We start from the raw sequence: 17,613 nt of genomic DNA, 5'->3' as shown, positions 1-17,613 counted from the left end.
CAAGCCTTTCATTCCTTAAATCAGCTGATTCTAATGGTCACCTGATCATCAAGCCTTTCATTCCTTAAATCAGCTGATTCTAATGGTCACCTGATCATCAAGCCTTTCATTCCTTAAATCAGCTGATTCTAATGGTAACCTGATCATCAAGCCTTTCATTCCTTAAATCAGCTGATTCTAATGGTAACCAGATCATCAAGCCTCTCATTCCTTAAATCAGCTGATTCTAATGGTCACCTGATCATCAAGCCTCTCATTCCTTAAATCAGCTGATTCTAATGGTCACCTGATCATCAAGCCTTTCATTCCTTAAATCAGCTGATTCTAATGGTCACCAGATCATCAAGCCTTTCATTCCTTAAATCAGCTGATTCTAATGGTCACCAGATCATCAAGCCTTTCATTCCTTAAATCAGCTGATTCTAATGGTCACCTGATCATCAAGCCTTTCATTCCTTAAATCAGCTGATTCTAATGGTAACCAGATCATCAAGCCTTTCATTCCTTATTTCAGCTACGTTAGTTCTGGAATACATCAAATACGTGGACTGTCTTGAGTCACTGGAGGAGAGGTTAGGGAGTCACTGGAGGAGAGGATAGGGAATCACTGGAGGATGGGTTTGGGAATCACTGGAGGAGAGGTTAGGGAATCACTGGAGGATGGGTTTGGGAATCACTGGAGGAGGAGTTAGGGAATCACTCGAGGAGAGGTTAGGGAGTCATTGGAGGAGAGGTTAGGGAGTCACTGGAGGAGAGGTTAGGGAATAACTGGAGGAGAGGTTAGGGAGTCACTGGAGGAGAGTTTAGGGAGTCACTGGAGGAGAGGTTAGGGAATCACTGGAGGAGAGGTTAGGGAGTCACTGGAGGAGAGGTTAGGAATTCACTGGGGAAGAGGTTGGAGGAGAGGAAGTCACTGGAGGAGAGGTTAGGGAATCACTGGAGGAGAGTTTAGGGAGTCACTGGAGGAGAGGTTAGGGAATCACTGGAGGAGAGGTTAGGGAATCACTGGAGGAGAGGTTAGGGAATCACTGGAGGAGGGGTTAGGGAGTCACTGGAGGAGAGGTTAGGGAGTCACTGGATGAGAGGTTAGTGAGTCACAGCTCTATCACCATATGTCGTTATCTCTTCAGATCTCAATGAGTGCCAGGAGACACCACAGGTTTGTGGCAACAACACCATTTGCCTCAACACCTTCGGGAGCTTCAAATGCCAGTGTCAACCTGGGTTCAGATCCACAACGACTGTCAACTATACTGCTCTCACTGGGGATTGTAAGGGTGAGTATTCAAGTGTGTGTGTAACGACTTTCCTCCTCTTCATCTGAGGAGGAGTAAGGATCGGACCAAAACGCAGCGTGGTATGAGTCCATATTGATTTATTCAAAACCACACAACTGAACACTGGAACAAAATAATGTCTGTGTGGGGATGTCTGTATGGGGATGTCTGTGTGGGGATGTCTGTGTGGGGATATCTGTGTGGAGATGTCTGTGAGGGGATGTCTGTATGGGGATGTCTGTGCGGGGATGTCTCTGTGGGGATATCTGTGTGGAGATGTCTGTATGGGGATGTCTGTATGGGGATGTCTGTGCGGGGATGTCTGTGTGGGGATATCTGTGTGGGGATGTCTGTATGGGGATGTCTGTGTGGGGATGTCTGTGTGGGGATATCTGTGTGGAGATGTCTGTGTGGGGATGTCTGTATGGGGATGTCTGTATGGGGATGTCTGTATGGGGATGTCTGTGCGGGGATGTCTGTGTGGGGATATCTGTGTGGGGATGTCTGTATGGGGATGTCTGTGTGGGGATGTGATAGAGGAAATTATAGTTGAAATTATTAATTATATATACATTTCTGATTAAAACCATTTAATCTGATACTATTATGTTATGATATGAAATGCATGGGTTCTTGGTTCTTGGCTGTTACTGAAAATGTAAGCAGAACGAATGAATTGTCTGTGCCTCGCGGGGAGTTTAAGGGAGAGATGCTATAGCTTTTCAGACAGATAAGAAATGTTTGGGTGGTGTTCCATTAGTGGAGAAAAGTATATCTTTTAGACAGTTTGGAATGTAGTTTTATGGGGGGAGTAGAAGGAGAGTTCCACACCTAAAAACAATGGGCTCTTGTGAGAATCGGAGAGAGGGTGGGAAACTGATGATGTCATTTTCAGTTTATAACCTGTGGAAATATGTGTATGCGTTTAGTACTCTCTTGTAATAAACGCTGTTACCTTTGGCTTTTAAGACTTGTCTCAATCTACTTCATGCATAATTAATGAACTTACAACTCATTAATGAATTAGAAATGAGTGCGAATTGGTTTTGGCAATAAAACATACAGGAATTTAGAATTCCTCTATCAGGATGTCTTTGTGGGGAGGTGTGTGCGGGGAGGTGTGTTGGGAGGTGTGTATGTGTGTGTGATGTTTGGGTGTCAGCTAGCTTGTGTGTGTGTGTCCACTACAGATGAGGATGAGTGTGCGAGGTTTCCCCCTGTGTGCAGTGCTTTGGGAATGTGCACAAGAACACCTGGTCGATACACCTGTCCCTCAGGGCTCAGTAACCATGGCAACAACACTGCCCCCACCACAGATGAGGCGGCTGAGGCCATGCTAGCCCTGACCCCTGACCCCTGACCTCTAATCCCCAACTCCTGACCTCTAACCCCATGACCCCTATATTTTGGCCACATTCCAATCCAGATGTCTGCCAGATCTCACAGGTGTTCCCATCACATGATACAGCAGTAATCTGATGCCCTACTGAGCTGTCAGTGAGGTGGAGCACAGCCATTGGTTGATACAATACAACACCTGCATATCTAGTCTGACAGGAACTCGACAATCAGCCAAACACATCATATGATATTGCACAGTTGATGACGTAGCACGCAGCGATTGGTTGAAGCAAAGCAATGCCTGCAGTGTAGTTGGACTGGAACGTGACCCCGTACCCTAAACCAGTTGGAACTGTGACCCCGTACCCTAAACCAGTTGGAACTGTGACCCCGTACCCTAAACCAGTTGGAACTGTGACCCCGTACCCTAAACCAGTTGGAACTGTGACCCCGTACCCTAAACCAGTTGGAACTGTGACCCCGTACCCTAAACCAGTTGGAACTGTGACCCCGTACCCTAAACCAGTTGGAACTGTGACCCCGTACCCTAAACCAGTTGGAACTGTGACCCCACCCTAAACCAGTTGGAACTGTGACCCAGAACTAAACCAGTGCTTGAACTGTGACCCCTGTCTCGTAAACCAGTTGGAACTGTGACTTTCATTCACTGAAACCAGTTGGAACTTTCCTGCAGTCAAAACCAGTTTGAACAAGGGTGAATGTTTATTAAACCAGTTTGAACTTTGATAACTAATAAACCAGTTGGAACTGGTGAATCCACTGAAAGTCTGTTTTTTTTTTGTCAGAACTAAGACTTTTGCTTCCCAATAATCTCTCCTGTCTACTGTGATGTATGCGCAATTGTTCATTTCATTCACTGAACTCACACTAGTTCTTTCCTGCAGTCAAATGACCTTGTGGCCTCAAGGGTGGAATGTTTATTAATAATTTTCTTAATTTCATAACTAATAAACATCATTTTTCTTTATTCCTGTCTGAAAGTCTGCTCTCCCCCCCCTCTCTCTCTACATCTCTCTCTCTCTCTCTCTCTCTCTCTCTCTCTCTCTCTCTCTCCTCTCTCTCTCTCTCTCCCTCTCTCTCTCTCTCTCTCTCTCTCTCTCTCTCTCTCTCTCTCTCTCTCTTTTTTTTTCCCCTCTCTCTCTATATGTATATATATGTATCTCTCTCTCTATCTCTCTCTCTCTCTGTCTCTCCTCCCATCCTCCATCTCTCACCATCTCTTCATCTTTCCATCTCTGTGTGCAGACATGGATGAGTGTAAGGAGCAGACTGCTGATTGCCCCAACAACTTATCCTGTGTGAACACCCCAGGGTCCTACACCTGCATCTGCCAGTCTGGGTACAAACTAACAGAGAGCAGGTGTGAGGGTGAGAAATATGCTTTTATCATATGGAACTACTTTCAACGTGTCACCTCGTATAAGTGAGTTTGAGAGTGTGTGTGTGTGTGTGTGTGTGTGTGTGTGTGTGTGTGTGTGTGTGTGTGTGTGTGTGTGTGTGTGTGTGTGTGTGTGTGTGTGTGTGTGTGTGTGTGTGTGAATGTTCCATGTCGAGGAAACAAACCCTCGACATGTTCAGAGTCCTCTTATCTGTGCAGTATTGAGAGTCTATAGAGAATGTTAATAATGATCTACTTTGTGGGGGTAATGATATTATTCTATGTGTAGTTGGGGTGTGGGGGTAATGATATTATTATATGTGTAGTTGGGGAGGGGGATAATGATATTATTCTATGTGTAGTTGGGGAGGGGGTAATGATATTATTATATGTGTAGTTGGGAGGGGGATAATGATATTATTATATGTGTAGGTGGGGAGGGGGATAATTATATTATTCTATGTGTAGGTGGGGAGGGGGGATAATGATATTATTCTATGTGTAGGTGGGGTGGGGGATAATGATATTATTCTATGTGTAGGTGGGGAGGGGGATAATGATATTATTCTATGTGTAGGTGGGGAGGGGTGATAATGATATTATTCTATGTGTAGGTGGGGAGGGGTGATAATGATATTATTCTATGTGTAGGTGGGGAGGGGGGGAGGGGAGGATAATTATATTATTCTATGTGAAGGTGGGGGGTGGGAGGGAGGAGGGGGAGGATAATTATATTATTCTATGTGTAGGTGGGGAGGGGGAGGATAATTATATTATTCTATGTGTAGGTGGGGAGGGGGGGGGAGGATAATTATATTATTCTATGTGTAGGTGGGGTGTGGGGGTGATAATTGTATTATTCTATGTGTAGGTGGGGAGGGGTGATAATTGTATTATTCTATGTGTAGGTGGGGAGGGGGGTGATAATTGTATTATTCTATGTGTAGGTGGGGAGGGGGTGATAATTGTATTATTCTATGTGTAGGTGGGGAGGGGTGATAATTGTATTATTCTATGTGTAGGTGGGGAGGGTGATAATTGTATTATTCTATGTGTAGGTGGGGAGGGGTGGATAATGATATTATTCTATGTGTAGGTGGGGAGGGTGATAATTGTATTATTCTATGTGTAGGTGGGGAGGGTGATAATATATTATTCTATGTGTAGGTGGGGAGGGGGTGATAATTGTATTATTCTATGTGTAGGTGGGGAGGGGTGATAATTGTATTATTCTATGTGTAGGTGGGGAGGGGTGATAATTGTATTATTCTATGTGTAGGTGGGGAGGGGGATAATGATATTATTCTATGTGTAGGTGGGGAGGGGAGGATAATTATATTATTCTATGTGTAGGTGGGGAGGGGGGATAATGATATTATTCTATGTGTAGGTGGGGAGGGGAGGATAATTATATTATTCTATGTGTAGGTGGGGGAGGGGGTGATAATTGTATTATTCTATGTGTAGGTGGGGAGGGGTGATAATTGTATTATTCTATGTGTAGGTGGGGAGGGTGATAATTGTATTATTCTATGTGTAGGTGGGGAGGGGAGGATAATTATATTATTCTATGTGTAGGTGGGGGAGGGGAGGGAGGATAATTATATTATTCTATGTGTAGGTGGGGAGGGGGAGGATAATTATATTATTCTATGTGTAGGTGGGGAGGGGGAGGGGGTGGATAATGATATTATTCTATGTGTAGTTGGGGAGGGGGATAATTATATTATTCTATGTGTAGGTGGGGAGGGTGGATAATGATATTATTCTATGTGTAGGTGGGGAGGAGGATAATGATTTTATTCTATGTGTAGGTGGTGAGGGGGATAATTATATTATTCTATGTGTATGTGGGGAGGGGTGGATAATGATATTATTCTATGTGTAGGTGGGGAGGAGTGGATAATGATATTATTCTATGTGTAGGTGGGGAGGGGGTGGATAATGATATTATTCTATGTGTAGGTGGGGAGTGGTGGATAATGATATTATTCTATGTGTAGGTGGGGAGGGGTGGATAATGATATTATTCTATGTGTAGGTGGGGAGGGGGTGGATAATGATATTATTCTATGTGTAGGTGGGGAGGGGTGGATAATGATATTATTCTATGTGTAGGTGGGGAGGGGGGTGGATAATGATATTATTCTATGTGTAGGTGGGGAGTGGTGGATAATGATATTATTCTATGTGTAGGTGGGGAGGAGTGGATAATGATATTATTCTATGTGTAGGTGGGGAGGGGGTGGATAATGATATTATTCTATGTGTAGGTGGGGAGTGGTGGATAATGATATTATTCTATGTGTAGGTGGGGAGGGGTGGATAATGATATTATTCTATGTGTAGGTGGGGAGGGGGTGGATAATGATATTATTCTATGTGTAGGTGGGGAGGAGTGGATAATGATATTATTCTATGTGTAGGTGGGGAGGGGTGGATAATGATATTATTCTATGTGTAGGTGGGGAGTGGTGGATAATGATATTATTCTATGTGTAGGTGGGGAGGAGTGGATAATGATATTATTCTATGTGTAGGTGGGGAGGGGTGGATAATGATATTATTCTATGTGTAGGTGGGGAGTGGTGGATAATGATATTATTCTATGTGTAGGTGGGGAGGGGTGGATAATGATATTGTTCTATGTGTAGGTGGGGAGGGGGAGGGGGATAATGATATTATTCTATGTGTAGGTGGGGAGTGGTGGATAATGATATTATTCTATGTGTAGGTGGGGAGGAGTGGATAATGATATTATTCTATGTGTAGGTGGGGAGTGGTGGATAATGATATTATTCTATGTGTAGGTGGGGAGTGGTGGATAATGATATTATTCTATGTGTAGGTGGGGAGGAGTGGATAATGATATTATTCTATGTGTAGGTGGGGAGGAGTGGATAATGATATTATTCTATGTGTAGGTGGGGAGGGGTGGATAATGATATTATTCTATGTGTAGGTGGGGAGGGGGGGATAATGATATTATTCTATGTGTAGGTGGGGAGGGGTGGATAATGATATTGTTCTATGTGTAGGTGGGGGAGGGGGATAATGATATTATTCTATGTGTAGGTGGGGAGTGGTGGATAATGATATTATTCTATGTGTAGGTGGGGAGGAGTGGATAATGATATTATTCTATGTGTAGGTGGGGAGGAGTGGATAATGATATTATTCTATGTGTAGGTGGGGAGGGGTGGATAATGATATTATTCTATGTGTAGGTGGGGAGTGGTGGATAATGATATTATTCTATGTGTAGGTGGGGAGGGGGGATAATGATATTATTCTATGTGTAGGTGGGGAGGGTGGATAATGATATTATTCTATGTGTAGGTGGGAGGGGTGGATAATGATATTATTCTATGTGTAGGTGGGAGTGGTGGATAATGATATTATTATTTGTGTAGGTGGGGAGTGGTGGATAATGATATTATTCTATGTGTAGGTGGGGAGGGGGGGATAATGATATTATTCTATGTGTAGGTGGGGAGGGTGATAATTGTATTATTCTATGTGTAGGTGGGGAGGGGTGATAATTGTATTATTCTATGTGTAGGTGGGGAGGGGTGATAATTGTATTATTCTATGTGTAGGTGGGGAGGGGTGGATAATGATATTATTCTATGTGTAGGTGGGGAGGGTGGATAATGATATTATTCTATGTGTAGGTGGGGAGGGGTGATAATTGTATTATTCTATGTGTAGGTGGGGAGGGTGGATAATGATATTATTCTATGTGTAGGTGGGGAGGGGTGATAATTGTATTATTCTATGTGTAGGTGGGGAGGGTGGATAATGATATTATTCTATGTGTAGGTGGGGAGGTGGATAATGATATTATTCTATGTGTAGGTGGGGAGGGGATAATGATATTGTTCTATGTGTAGGTGGGGAGGGTGGATAATGATATTATTCTATGTGTAGTTGGGGAGGGGGATAATTATATTATTCTATGTGTAGGTGGGGAGAGGTGGATAATGATATTATTCTATGTGTAGTTGGGGAGGGGATAATGATATTATTCTATGTGTAGGTGGGGAGGGTGATAATTGTATTATTCTATGTGTAGGTGGGGAGGGGTGATAATTGTATTATTCTATGTGTAGGTGGGGAGGGTGGATAATGATATTATTCTATGTGTAGGTGGGGAGGTGGATAATGATATTATTCTATGTGTAGGTGGGGAGGGTGATAATTGTATTATTCTATGTGTAGGTGGGGAGGGTGGATAATGATATTATTCTATGTGTAGGTGGGGAGGTGATAATTGTATTATTCTATGTGTAGGTGGGGAGGGGTGGATAATGATATTATTCTATGTGTAGGTGGGGAGGGGTGGATAATGATATTATTCTATGTGTAGGTGGGGAGGTGGATAATGATATTATTCTATGTGTAGGTGGGGAGGGGGATAATGATATTGTTCTATGTGTAGGTGGGGAGGGGGTGGATAATGATATTATTCTATGTGTAGTTGGGGAGGGGATAATTATATTATTCTATGTGTAGGTGGGGAGGGGTGGATAATGATATTATTCTATGTGTAGTTGGGAGGGGGATAATGATATTATTCTATGTGTAGGTGGGGAGGGTGATAATGATATTATTCTATGTGTAGGTGGGGAGGGTGGATAATGATATTATTCTATGTGTAGGTGGGGGTGGTGGATAATGATATTATTATTTGTGTAGGTGGGGAGTGGTGGATAATGATATTATTCTATGTGTAGGTGGGGAGGGGGATAATTATATTATTCTATGTGTAGGTGGGGAGGGTGATAATTGTATTATTCTATGTGTAGGTGGGGAGGGGTGATAATTGTATTATTCTATGTGTAGGTGGGGAGGTGATAATTGTATTATTCTATGTGTAGGTGGGGAGGGGTGGATAATGATATTATTCTATGTGTAGGTGGGGAGGGGTGGATAATGATATTATTCTATGTGTAGGTGGGGAGGGTGATAATTGTATTATTCTATGTGTAGGTGGGGAGGGGTGGATAATGATATTATTCTATGTGTAGGTGGGGAGGGGTGATAATTGTATTATTCTATGTGTAGGTGGGAGGGGTGGATAATGATATTATTCTATGTGTAGGTGGGGAGGGGTGATAATTGTATTATTCTATGTGTAGGTGGGGAGGGTGGATAATGATATTATTCTATGTGTAGGTGGGGGTGATAATTGTATTATTCTATGTGTAGGTGGGGAGGGGTGGATAATGATATTATTCTATGTGTAGGTGGGGAGGGGTGATAATTGTATTATTCTATGTGTAGGTGGGGAGGGGTGGATAATTATATTATTCTATGTGTAGTTGGGGAGGGTGGATAATGATATTATTCTATGTGTAGGTGGGGAGGGGTGGATAATGATATTATTCTATGTGTAGGTGAGGGGGGGTGGATAATGATATTATTCTATGTGTAGGTGGGGAGGGGTGGATAATGATATTATTCTATGTGTAGTTGGGGAGGGTGGATAATGATATTATTCTATGTGTAGGTGGGGGGGTGGATAATGATATTATTCTATGTGTAGGTGGGGAGGGGTGGATAATGATATTATTCTATGTGTAGGTGGTGAGGGTGGATAATGATATTATTCTATGTGTAGGTGGGGAGGGGGTGGATAATGATATTATTCTATGTGTAGGTGGGGAGGGGTGATAATTGTATTATTCTATGTGTAGGTGGGGAGGGTGGATAATGATATTATTCTATGTGTAGGTGGGGAGGTGGATAATGATATTATTCTATGTGTAGGTGGGGAGGGGTGATAATTGTATTATTCTATGTAGGTGGGGAGGGGTGGATAATGATATTATTCTATGTGTAGTTGGGGAGGGGATAATGATATTATTCTATGTGTAGGTGGGAGGGTGGATAATGATATTATTCTATGTGTAGTTCAGGAGGGGATAATGATATTATTCTATGTGTAGTTGGGGAGGGGTGGATAATGATATTATTCTATGTGTAGTGGGGAGGGGTGGATAATGATATTATTCTATGTGTAGGTCGGGGAGGGTGATAATTGTATTATTCTATGTGTAGGTGGGGAGGGTGGATAATGATATTATTCTATGTGTAGGTGGGAGGTGATAATTGTATTATTCTATGTGTAGGTGGGGAGGGTGGATAATGATATTATTCTATGTGTAGGTGGGGAGGGGTGATAATTGTATTATTCTATGTGTAGGTGGGGAGGGTGGATAATGATATTATTCTATGTGTAGGTGGGGAGGGGTGATAATTGTATTATTCTATGTGTAGGTGGGGAGGGGTGGATAATGATATTATTCTATGTGTAGGTGGGGAGGGGTGATAATTGTATTATTCTATGTGTAGGTGGGGAGGGGTGGATAATGATATTATTCTATGTGTAGGTGGGGAGGGGTGATAATTGTATTATTCTATGTGTAGGTGGGGAGGGGTGGATAATTATATTATTCTATGTGTAGTTGGGGAGGGTGGATAATGATATTATTCTATGTGTAGGTGGGGAGGGGTGGATAATGATATTATTCTATGTGTAGGTGGGGGAGGGTGGATAATGATATTATTCTATGTGTAGGTGGGGAGGGGTGGATAATGATATTATTCTATGTGTAGTTGGGGAGGGTGGATAATGATATTATTCTATGTGTAGGTGGGGAGGGGTGGATAATGATATTATTCTATGTGTAGGTGGGGAGGGGTGGATAATGATATTATTCTATGTGTAGGTGGGGAGGGGTGGATAATGATATTATTCTATGTGTAGGTGGGGAGGGGTGGATAATGATATTATTCTATGTGTAGGTGGGGAGGGGTGATAATTGTATTATTCTATGTGTAGGTGGGGAGGGGTGGATAATGATATTATTCTATGTGTAGGTGGGGAGGGGTGGATAATGATATTATTCTATGTGTAGGTGGGGAGGGGTGATAATTGTATTATTCTATGTGTAGGTGGGGAGGGTGATAATTGTATTATTCTATGTGTAGGTGGGGAGGGGGGATAATGATATTATTCTATGTGTAGGTGGGGAGGGGGGATAATTGGTATTATTCTATGTGTAGGTGGGGAGGGGGGTGGATAATGATATTATTCTATGTGTAGGTGGGGAGGGGTGGATAATGATATTTTTCTATGTGTAGGTATGGAATCAATGGAGGAGAGGGTTAGGGTGTCACTGGAGGAGAGTTTAGGGAATCACTGGAGGAGAGGTTAGGGAATCACTGGAGGAGAGGTTAGGGAATCACTGGAGGAGATGTCAGGGAATCACTGGAGGAGGGGTTAGGCGATCACTGGAGGAGAGGTTAGGGAATAACTGGAGGAGATTTTAGGGAGTCACTGGAGGAGAGGTTAGGGAATCACTTTGAGGAGAGGTGAGAGAGTCACTGGAGGAGAGGTTAGGAAATCACTGGAGTTGGGGTTAGGGAATCACTGGGGGAGAGGTGAGGGAGTCACAGGAGGAGAGGTTAGGGAATCACTTTGAGGAGAGGTGAGAGAGTCACTGGAGGAGAGGTTAGGGAGTCACTGGAGGAGGGGTTAGGAAATCACTGGAGTTGGGGTTAGGGAATCACTGGGGGAGGTGAGGGAGTCACAGGAGGAGAAGTTAGGGAATCACTGGAGGAGGGGTGAGTTATTTACTCTTGGAGAGGTGAGGGAATCACTGGAGGAGAAGTTAGGGAATCACTGGAGGAGGGGTGAGTTATTTACTCTTGGAGAGGTGAGGGAATCACTGCTCTTTCAATATATTCCCTTCTCTCTTCAGACATCGATGAGTGCCAAGATACACCTCAGGTTTGTGGCAGCAACGCCAGTTGCCTCAACACCATTGGGAGCTTCTACTGCCAGTGTCAACCTGGGTTCAGATTCTCTAATCACACTGTGAAGGTGAGTCCACAAGATGGCATCATTGTGTGTGTGTTTTGTCTTGATTTATTGATTAATTGATTGACTGCTTTAGTTGGAAACATCACTACATACTGTACATATGTATTTATGGGCAGATTTTATAGAGTCCATAGAGTCTATAGCATTTATGTTTATATAGACTATTGAGAATATGGATTCTAAGGGACTAAAGATGCCTTAGTGACAATAGATACTACAGAGACTATAGGGACAATAGCTACTATGGCAACCACAGAGACTGAAGCATTTATGTCTATATAGACTATTGCGACTATCGATACTGAGGGACTAAAGATACTAAAGAGACTATAGGGACTGTAGAGGAACCGCAGAAGAAGGTAACGACAAGAGAATGGTTGAAGATGCATAAGGAGTAACCATGGTGATTACTGGGTGTGTTGGGGAATAGTACTAAGTGAATTTGGATATAAAAGTGAAATGACAGGTTAAGATGATTGACATTTGGATATTAAGAGATTGATATTTGGAAAATAATTGATAAGCTGAAGTTTTGAATTTGGAATAATAAGAGATATTATTTGTACTGAGTGAATGAGAGGGAACTAGCCTCAGTGTGAAAGAGGTGTGTATATGAATGAATACCCCAACCAAATCTGTGAGCTGAGTTTTTAACATTATATAGGGATTCTGCATGATGTGAAGATATGAAAGGAGAGAGTAATATTACCAAATATACTGTATGAATATTATACTGAGGTACTAGAGATGTGATGATGTAACAATGTATGTAGAATATAATGGGTTACTAGAGATGTGATGATGTAACAATGTATGTAGAATATAATGGGTTACTAGAGATTTGTTAATGTAATAATGTATGTAGAATATAATGGGTTACTAGAGATGTGATGATGTAACAATGTATGTAGAGTATAATGGGTTACTAGAGATGTGATGATGTAACAATGTATGTAGAGTATAATGGGTTACTAGAGATGTGATGATGTAACAATGTATGTAGAGTATAATGGGTTACTAGAGATGTGATGATGTAACAATTTATGTAGAGTATAATGGGTTACTAGAGATGTGATGATGTAACAATGTATGTAGAGTATAATGTGTTACTAGAGATGTGATGATGTAACAATGTATGTAGAGTATAATGGGTTACTAGAGATGTGATGATCTAACAATGTATGTAGAGTATACTGTGTTACTAGAGATGTGATGATGTAACAATGTATGTAGAATATAATGTGTTACTAGAGATGTGATGATGTAACAATGTATGTAGAATATAATGGGTTACTAGAGATGTGATGATGTAACAATGTATGTAGAATATAATGTGTTACTAGAGATGTGATGATGTAACAATGTATGTAGAGAATAATGGGTTACTAGAGATGTGATGATGTAACAATGTATGTAGAATATAATGGGTTACTAGAGATGTGATGATGTAACAATGTATGTAGAGTATAATGGGCTACTAGAGATGTGATGATGTAACAATGTATGTAGAGTATAATGGGTTACTAGAGATGTGATGATGGAACAATGTATGTAGAGTATAATGGGTTACTAGAGATGTGATGATGTAACAATGTATGTAGAATATAATGGGTTACTAGAGATGTGATGATGTAACAATTATGTAGAGTATAATGGGTTACTAGAGATGTGATGATGTAACAATTTATGTAGAGTATAATGGGTTACTAGAGATGTGATGATGGAACAATGTATGTAGAGTATAATGGTTACTAGAGATGTGATGATGTAACAATGTATTTAGAGTATAATGGGTTACTAGAGATGTGATGATGTAACAATGTATGTAGAATATAATGGGTTACTAGAGATGTGATGATGGAACAATGTATGTAGAGTATAATGGGTTACTAGAGATGTGATGATGTAACAATGTATTTAGAGTATAATGGGTTACTAGAGATGTGATGATGTAACAATTTATGTAGAGTATAATGGGTTACTAGAGATGTGATGATGTAACAATGTATGTAGAATATAATGGGTTACTAGAGATGTGATGATGGAACAATGTATGTAGAGTATAATGGGTTACTAGAGATGTGATGATGTAACAATGTATTTAGAGTATAATGGGTTACTAGAGATGTGATGATGTAACAATTTATGTAGAGTATAATGGGTTACTAGAGATGTGATGATGTAACAATTTATGTAGAGTATAATGGGTTACTAGAGATGTGATGATGTAACAATGTATGTAGAGTATAATGTGTTACTAGAGATGTGATGATGTAACAATGTATATAGAATATAATGGGTTACTAGAGATGTGATGATGTAACAATGTATGTAGAGTATAATGGGTTACTAGAGATGTGATGTAACAATGTATGTAGAATATAATGGGTTACTAGAGATGTGATGATGTAACAATGTATGTAGAATATAATGGGTTACTAGAGATGTGATGTAACAATGTATGTAGAGTATAATGTGTTACTAGAGATGTGATGATGTAACAATGTATGTAGAGTACAATGGGTTACTAGAGATGTGATGTAACAATGTATGTAGAGTATAATGGGTTACTAGAGATGTGATGATGTAACAATGTATGTAGAGTATAATGTGTTACTAGAGATGTGATGATGTAACAATGTATGTAGAATATAATGGGTTACTAGAGATGTGATGATGTAACAATGTATGTAGAATATAATGGGTTACTAGAGATGTGATGTAACAATGTATGTAGAGTATAATGTGTTACTAGAGATGTGATGATGTAACAATGTATGTAGAGTATAATGGGTTACTAGAGATGTGATGTAACAATGTATGTAGAGTATAATGGGTTACTAGAGATGTGATGATGTAACAATGTATGTAGAGTATAATGGGTTACTAGAGATGTGATGATGTAACAATGTATGTAGAGTATAATGGGTTACTAGAGATGTGATGATGTAACAATGTATGTAGAGTATAATGGGTTACTAGAGATGTGATGATGTAACAATGTATGTAGAATATAATGTGTTACTAGAGATGTGATGATGTAACAATGTATGTAGAGTATAATGTGTTACTAGAGATGTGATGATGTAACAATGTATGTAGAGTATAATGTGTTACTAGAGATGTGATGATGGAACAATGTATGTAGAATATAATGGGTTACTAGAGATGTGATGATGTAACAATGTATGTAGAGTATAATGGGTTACTAGAGATGTGATGATGTAACAATGTATGTAGAATATAATGGGTTACTAGAGATTGTTAATGTAATAATGTATGTAGAATATAATGGGTTACTAGAGATGTGATGATGTAACAATGTATGTAGAATATAATGGGTTACTAGAGATTTGTTAATGTAATAATGTATGTAGAATATAATGGGTTACTAGAGATGTGATGATGTAACAATGTATGTAGAGTATAATGGGTTACTAGAGATGTGATGATGTAACAATGTATGTAGAGTATAATGGGTTACTAGAGATGTGATGATGTAACAATGTATGTAGAGTATAATGGGTTACTAGAGATGTGGTGATGTAACAATGTATGTAGAGTATAATGGGTTACTAGAGATGTGATGATGTAACAATGTAAACAGAGTATAATGGGTTACTAGAGATGTGATGATGTAACAATTTATGTAGAGTATAATGGGTTACTAGAGATGTGATGATGTAACAATGTATGTAGAGTATAATGTGTTACTAGAGATGTGATGATGTAACAATGTATGTAAGTATAATGGGTTACTAGAGATGTGATGATGTAACAATGTATGTAGAGTATAATGGGTTACTAGAGATGTGATGATGTAACAATGTATGTAAGTATAATGGGTTACTAGAGATGTGATGATGTAACAATGTATGCAGAGTATAATGGGTTACTAGAGATGTGATGATGTAACAATGTATGTAGAGTATAATGGGTTACTAGAGATGTGATGATGTAACAATGTCTGTAGAGTATAATGGGTTACTAGAGATGTGATGATGTAACAATTTATGTAGAGTATAATGGGTTACTAGAGATGTGATGATGTAACAATGTATGTAGAGTATAATGTGTTACTAGAGATGTGATGATGTAACAATGTATGTAGAGTATAATGGGTTACTAGAGATGTGATGATCTAACAATGTATGTAGAGTATACTGTGTTACTAGAGATGTGATGATGTAACAATGTATGTAGAATATAATGTGTTACTAGAGATGTGATGATGTAACAATGTATGTAGAGTATAATGGGTTACTAGAGATGTGATGATCTAACAATGTATGTAGAGTATAATGTGTTACTAGAGATGTGATGATGTAACAATGTATATAGAATATAATGGGTTACTAGAGATGTGATGATGTAACAATGTATGTAGAGTATAATGGGTTACTAGAGATGTGATGATGTAACAATGTATGTAGAATATAATGGGTTACTAGAGATTTGTTAATGTAATAATGTATGTAGAATATAATGGGTTACTAGAGATGTGATGATGTAACAATGTATGTAGAATATAATGGGTTACTAGAGATGTGATGATGTAACAATGTATGTAGAGTATAATGGGTTACTAGAGATGTGATGATGTAACAATGTATATAGAATATAATGGGTTACTAGAGATGTGATGATGTAACAATGTATGTAGAGTATAATGGGTTACTAGAGATGTGATGATGTAACAATGTATGTAGAATATAATGGGTTACTAGAGATTTGTTAATGTAATAATGTATGTAGAATATAATGGGTTACTAGAGATGTGATGATGTAACAATGTATGTAGAGTATAATGGGTTACTAGAGATGTGATGATGTAACAATGTATGCAGAGTATAATGGGTTACTAGAGATGTGATGATGTAACAATGTATGTAGAGTATAATGGGTTACTAGAGATGTGGTGATGTAACAATGTATGTAGAGTATAATGGGTTACTAGAGATGTGATGATGTAACAATGTATGTAGAGTATAATGGGTTACTAGAGATGTGATGATGTAACAATTTATGTAGAGTATAATGGGTTACTAGAGATGTGATGATGTAACAATGTATGTAGAGTATAATGTGTTACTAGAGATGTGATGATGTAACAATGTATGTAGAGTATAATGGTTACTAGAGATGTGATGATGTAACAATGTATGTAGAGTATAATGGGTTACTAGAGATGTGATGATGTAACAATGTATGTAGAGTATAATGGGTTACTAGAGATGTGATGATGTAACAATGTATGTAGAGTATAATGGGTTACTAGAGATGTGATGATGTAACAATGTATGTAGAGTATAATGGGTTACTATCCTAGAGATGTGATGATGTAACAATGTATGTAGAGTATAATGGGTTACTAGAGATGTGATGATGTAACAATTTATGTAGAGTATAATGGGTTACTAGAGATGTGATGATGTAACAATGTATGTAGAGTATAATGTGTTACTAGAGATGTGATGATGTAACAATGTATGTAGAGTATAATGGGTTACTAGAGATGTGATGATCTAACAATGTATGTAGAGTATACTGTGTTACTAGAGATGTGATGATGTAACAATGTATGTAGAATATAATGTGTTACTAGAGATGTGATGATGTAACAATGTATGTAGAGTATAATGGGTTACTAGAGATGTGATGATCTAACAATGTATGTAGAGTATAATGTGTTACTAGAGATGTGA

The 17,613-nt window shown here is 39.4% G+C and overlaps 1 protein-coding gene across 12 annotated transcripts in view; it reads left to right on the top strand.

Annotated features, from left to right (window-relative positions):
• LOC118382630 (adhesion G protein-coupled receptor E5-like) overlaps positions 1 to 17,613 on the top strand; it is a 207,545-nt gene that overhangs the window by 78,416 nt on the left and 111,516 nt on the right. For 6 of the 12 annotated variants that reach the window (XM_052528508.1, XM_052528515.1, XM_052528502.1 and 3 more), the window contains exon 3: positions 1,131 to 1,277. The exons of the other annotated variants lie outside the window; for them this stretch is intronic. In XM_052528508.1, the coding sequence (XP_052384468.1) occupies positions 1,131 to 1,277 (147 nt within the window). The remainder of the gene's footprint in view (positions 1 to 1,130; positions 1,278 to 17,613) is intronic. 12 annotated transcript variants of the gene reach the window in all.

Source organism: Oncorhynchus keta, chromosome 10 (genome assembly GCF_023373465.1).
Source record: "Oncorhynchus keta strain PuntledgeMale-10-30-2019 chromosome 10, Oket_V2, whole genome shotgun sequence".
Classification (NCBI taxonomy): Eukaryota; Metazoa; Chordata; class Actinopteri; order Salmoniformes; family Salmonidae; genus Oncorhynchus; species Oncorhynchus keta.
This window is presented reverse-complemented; position numbering and strand designations above follow the sequence as displayed.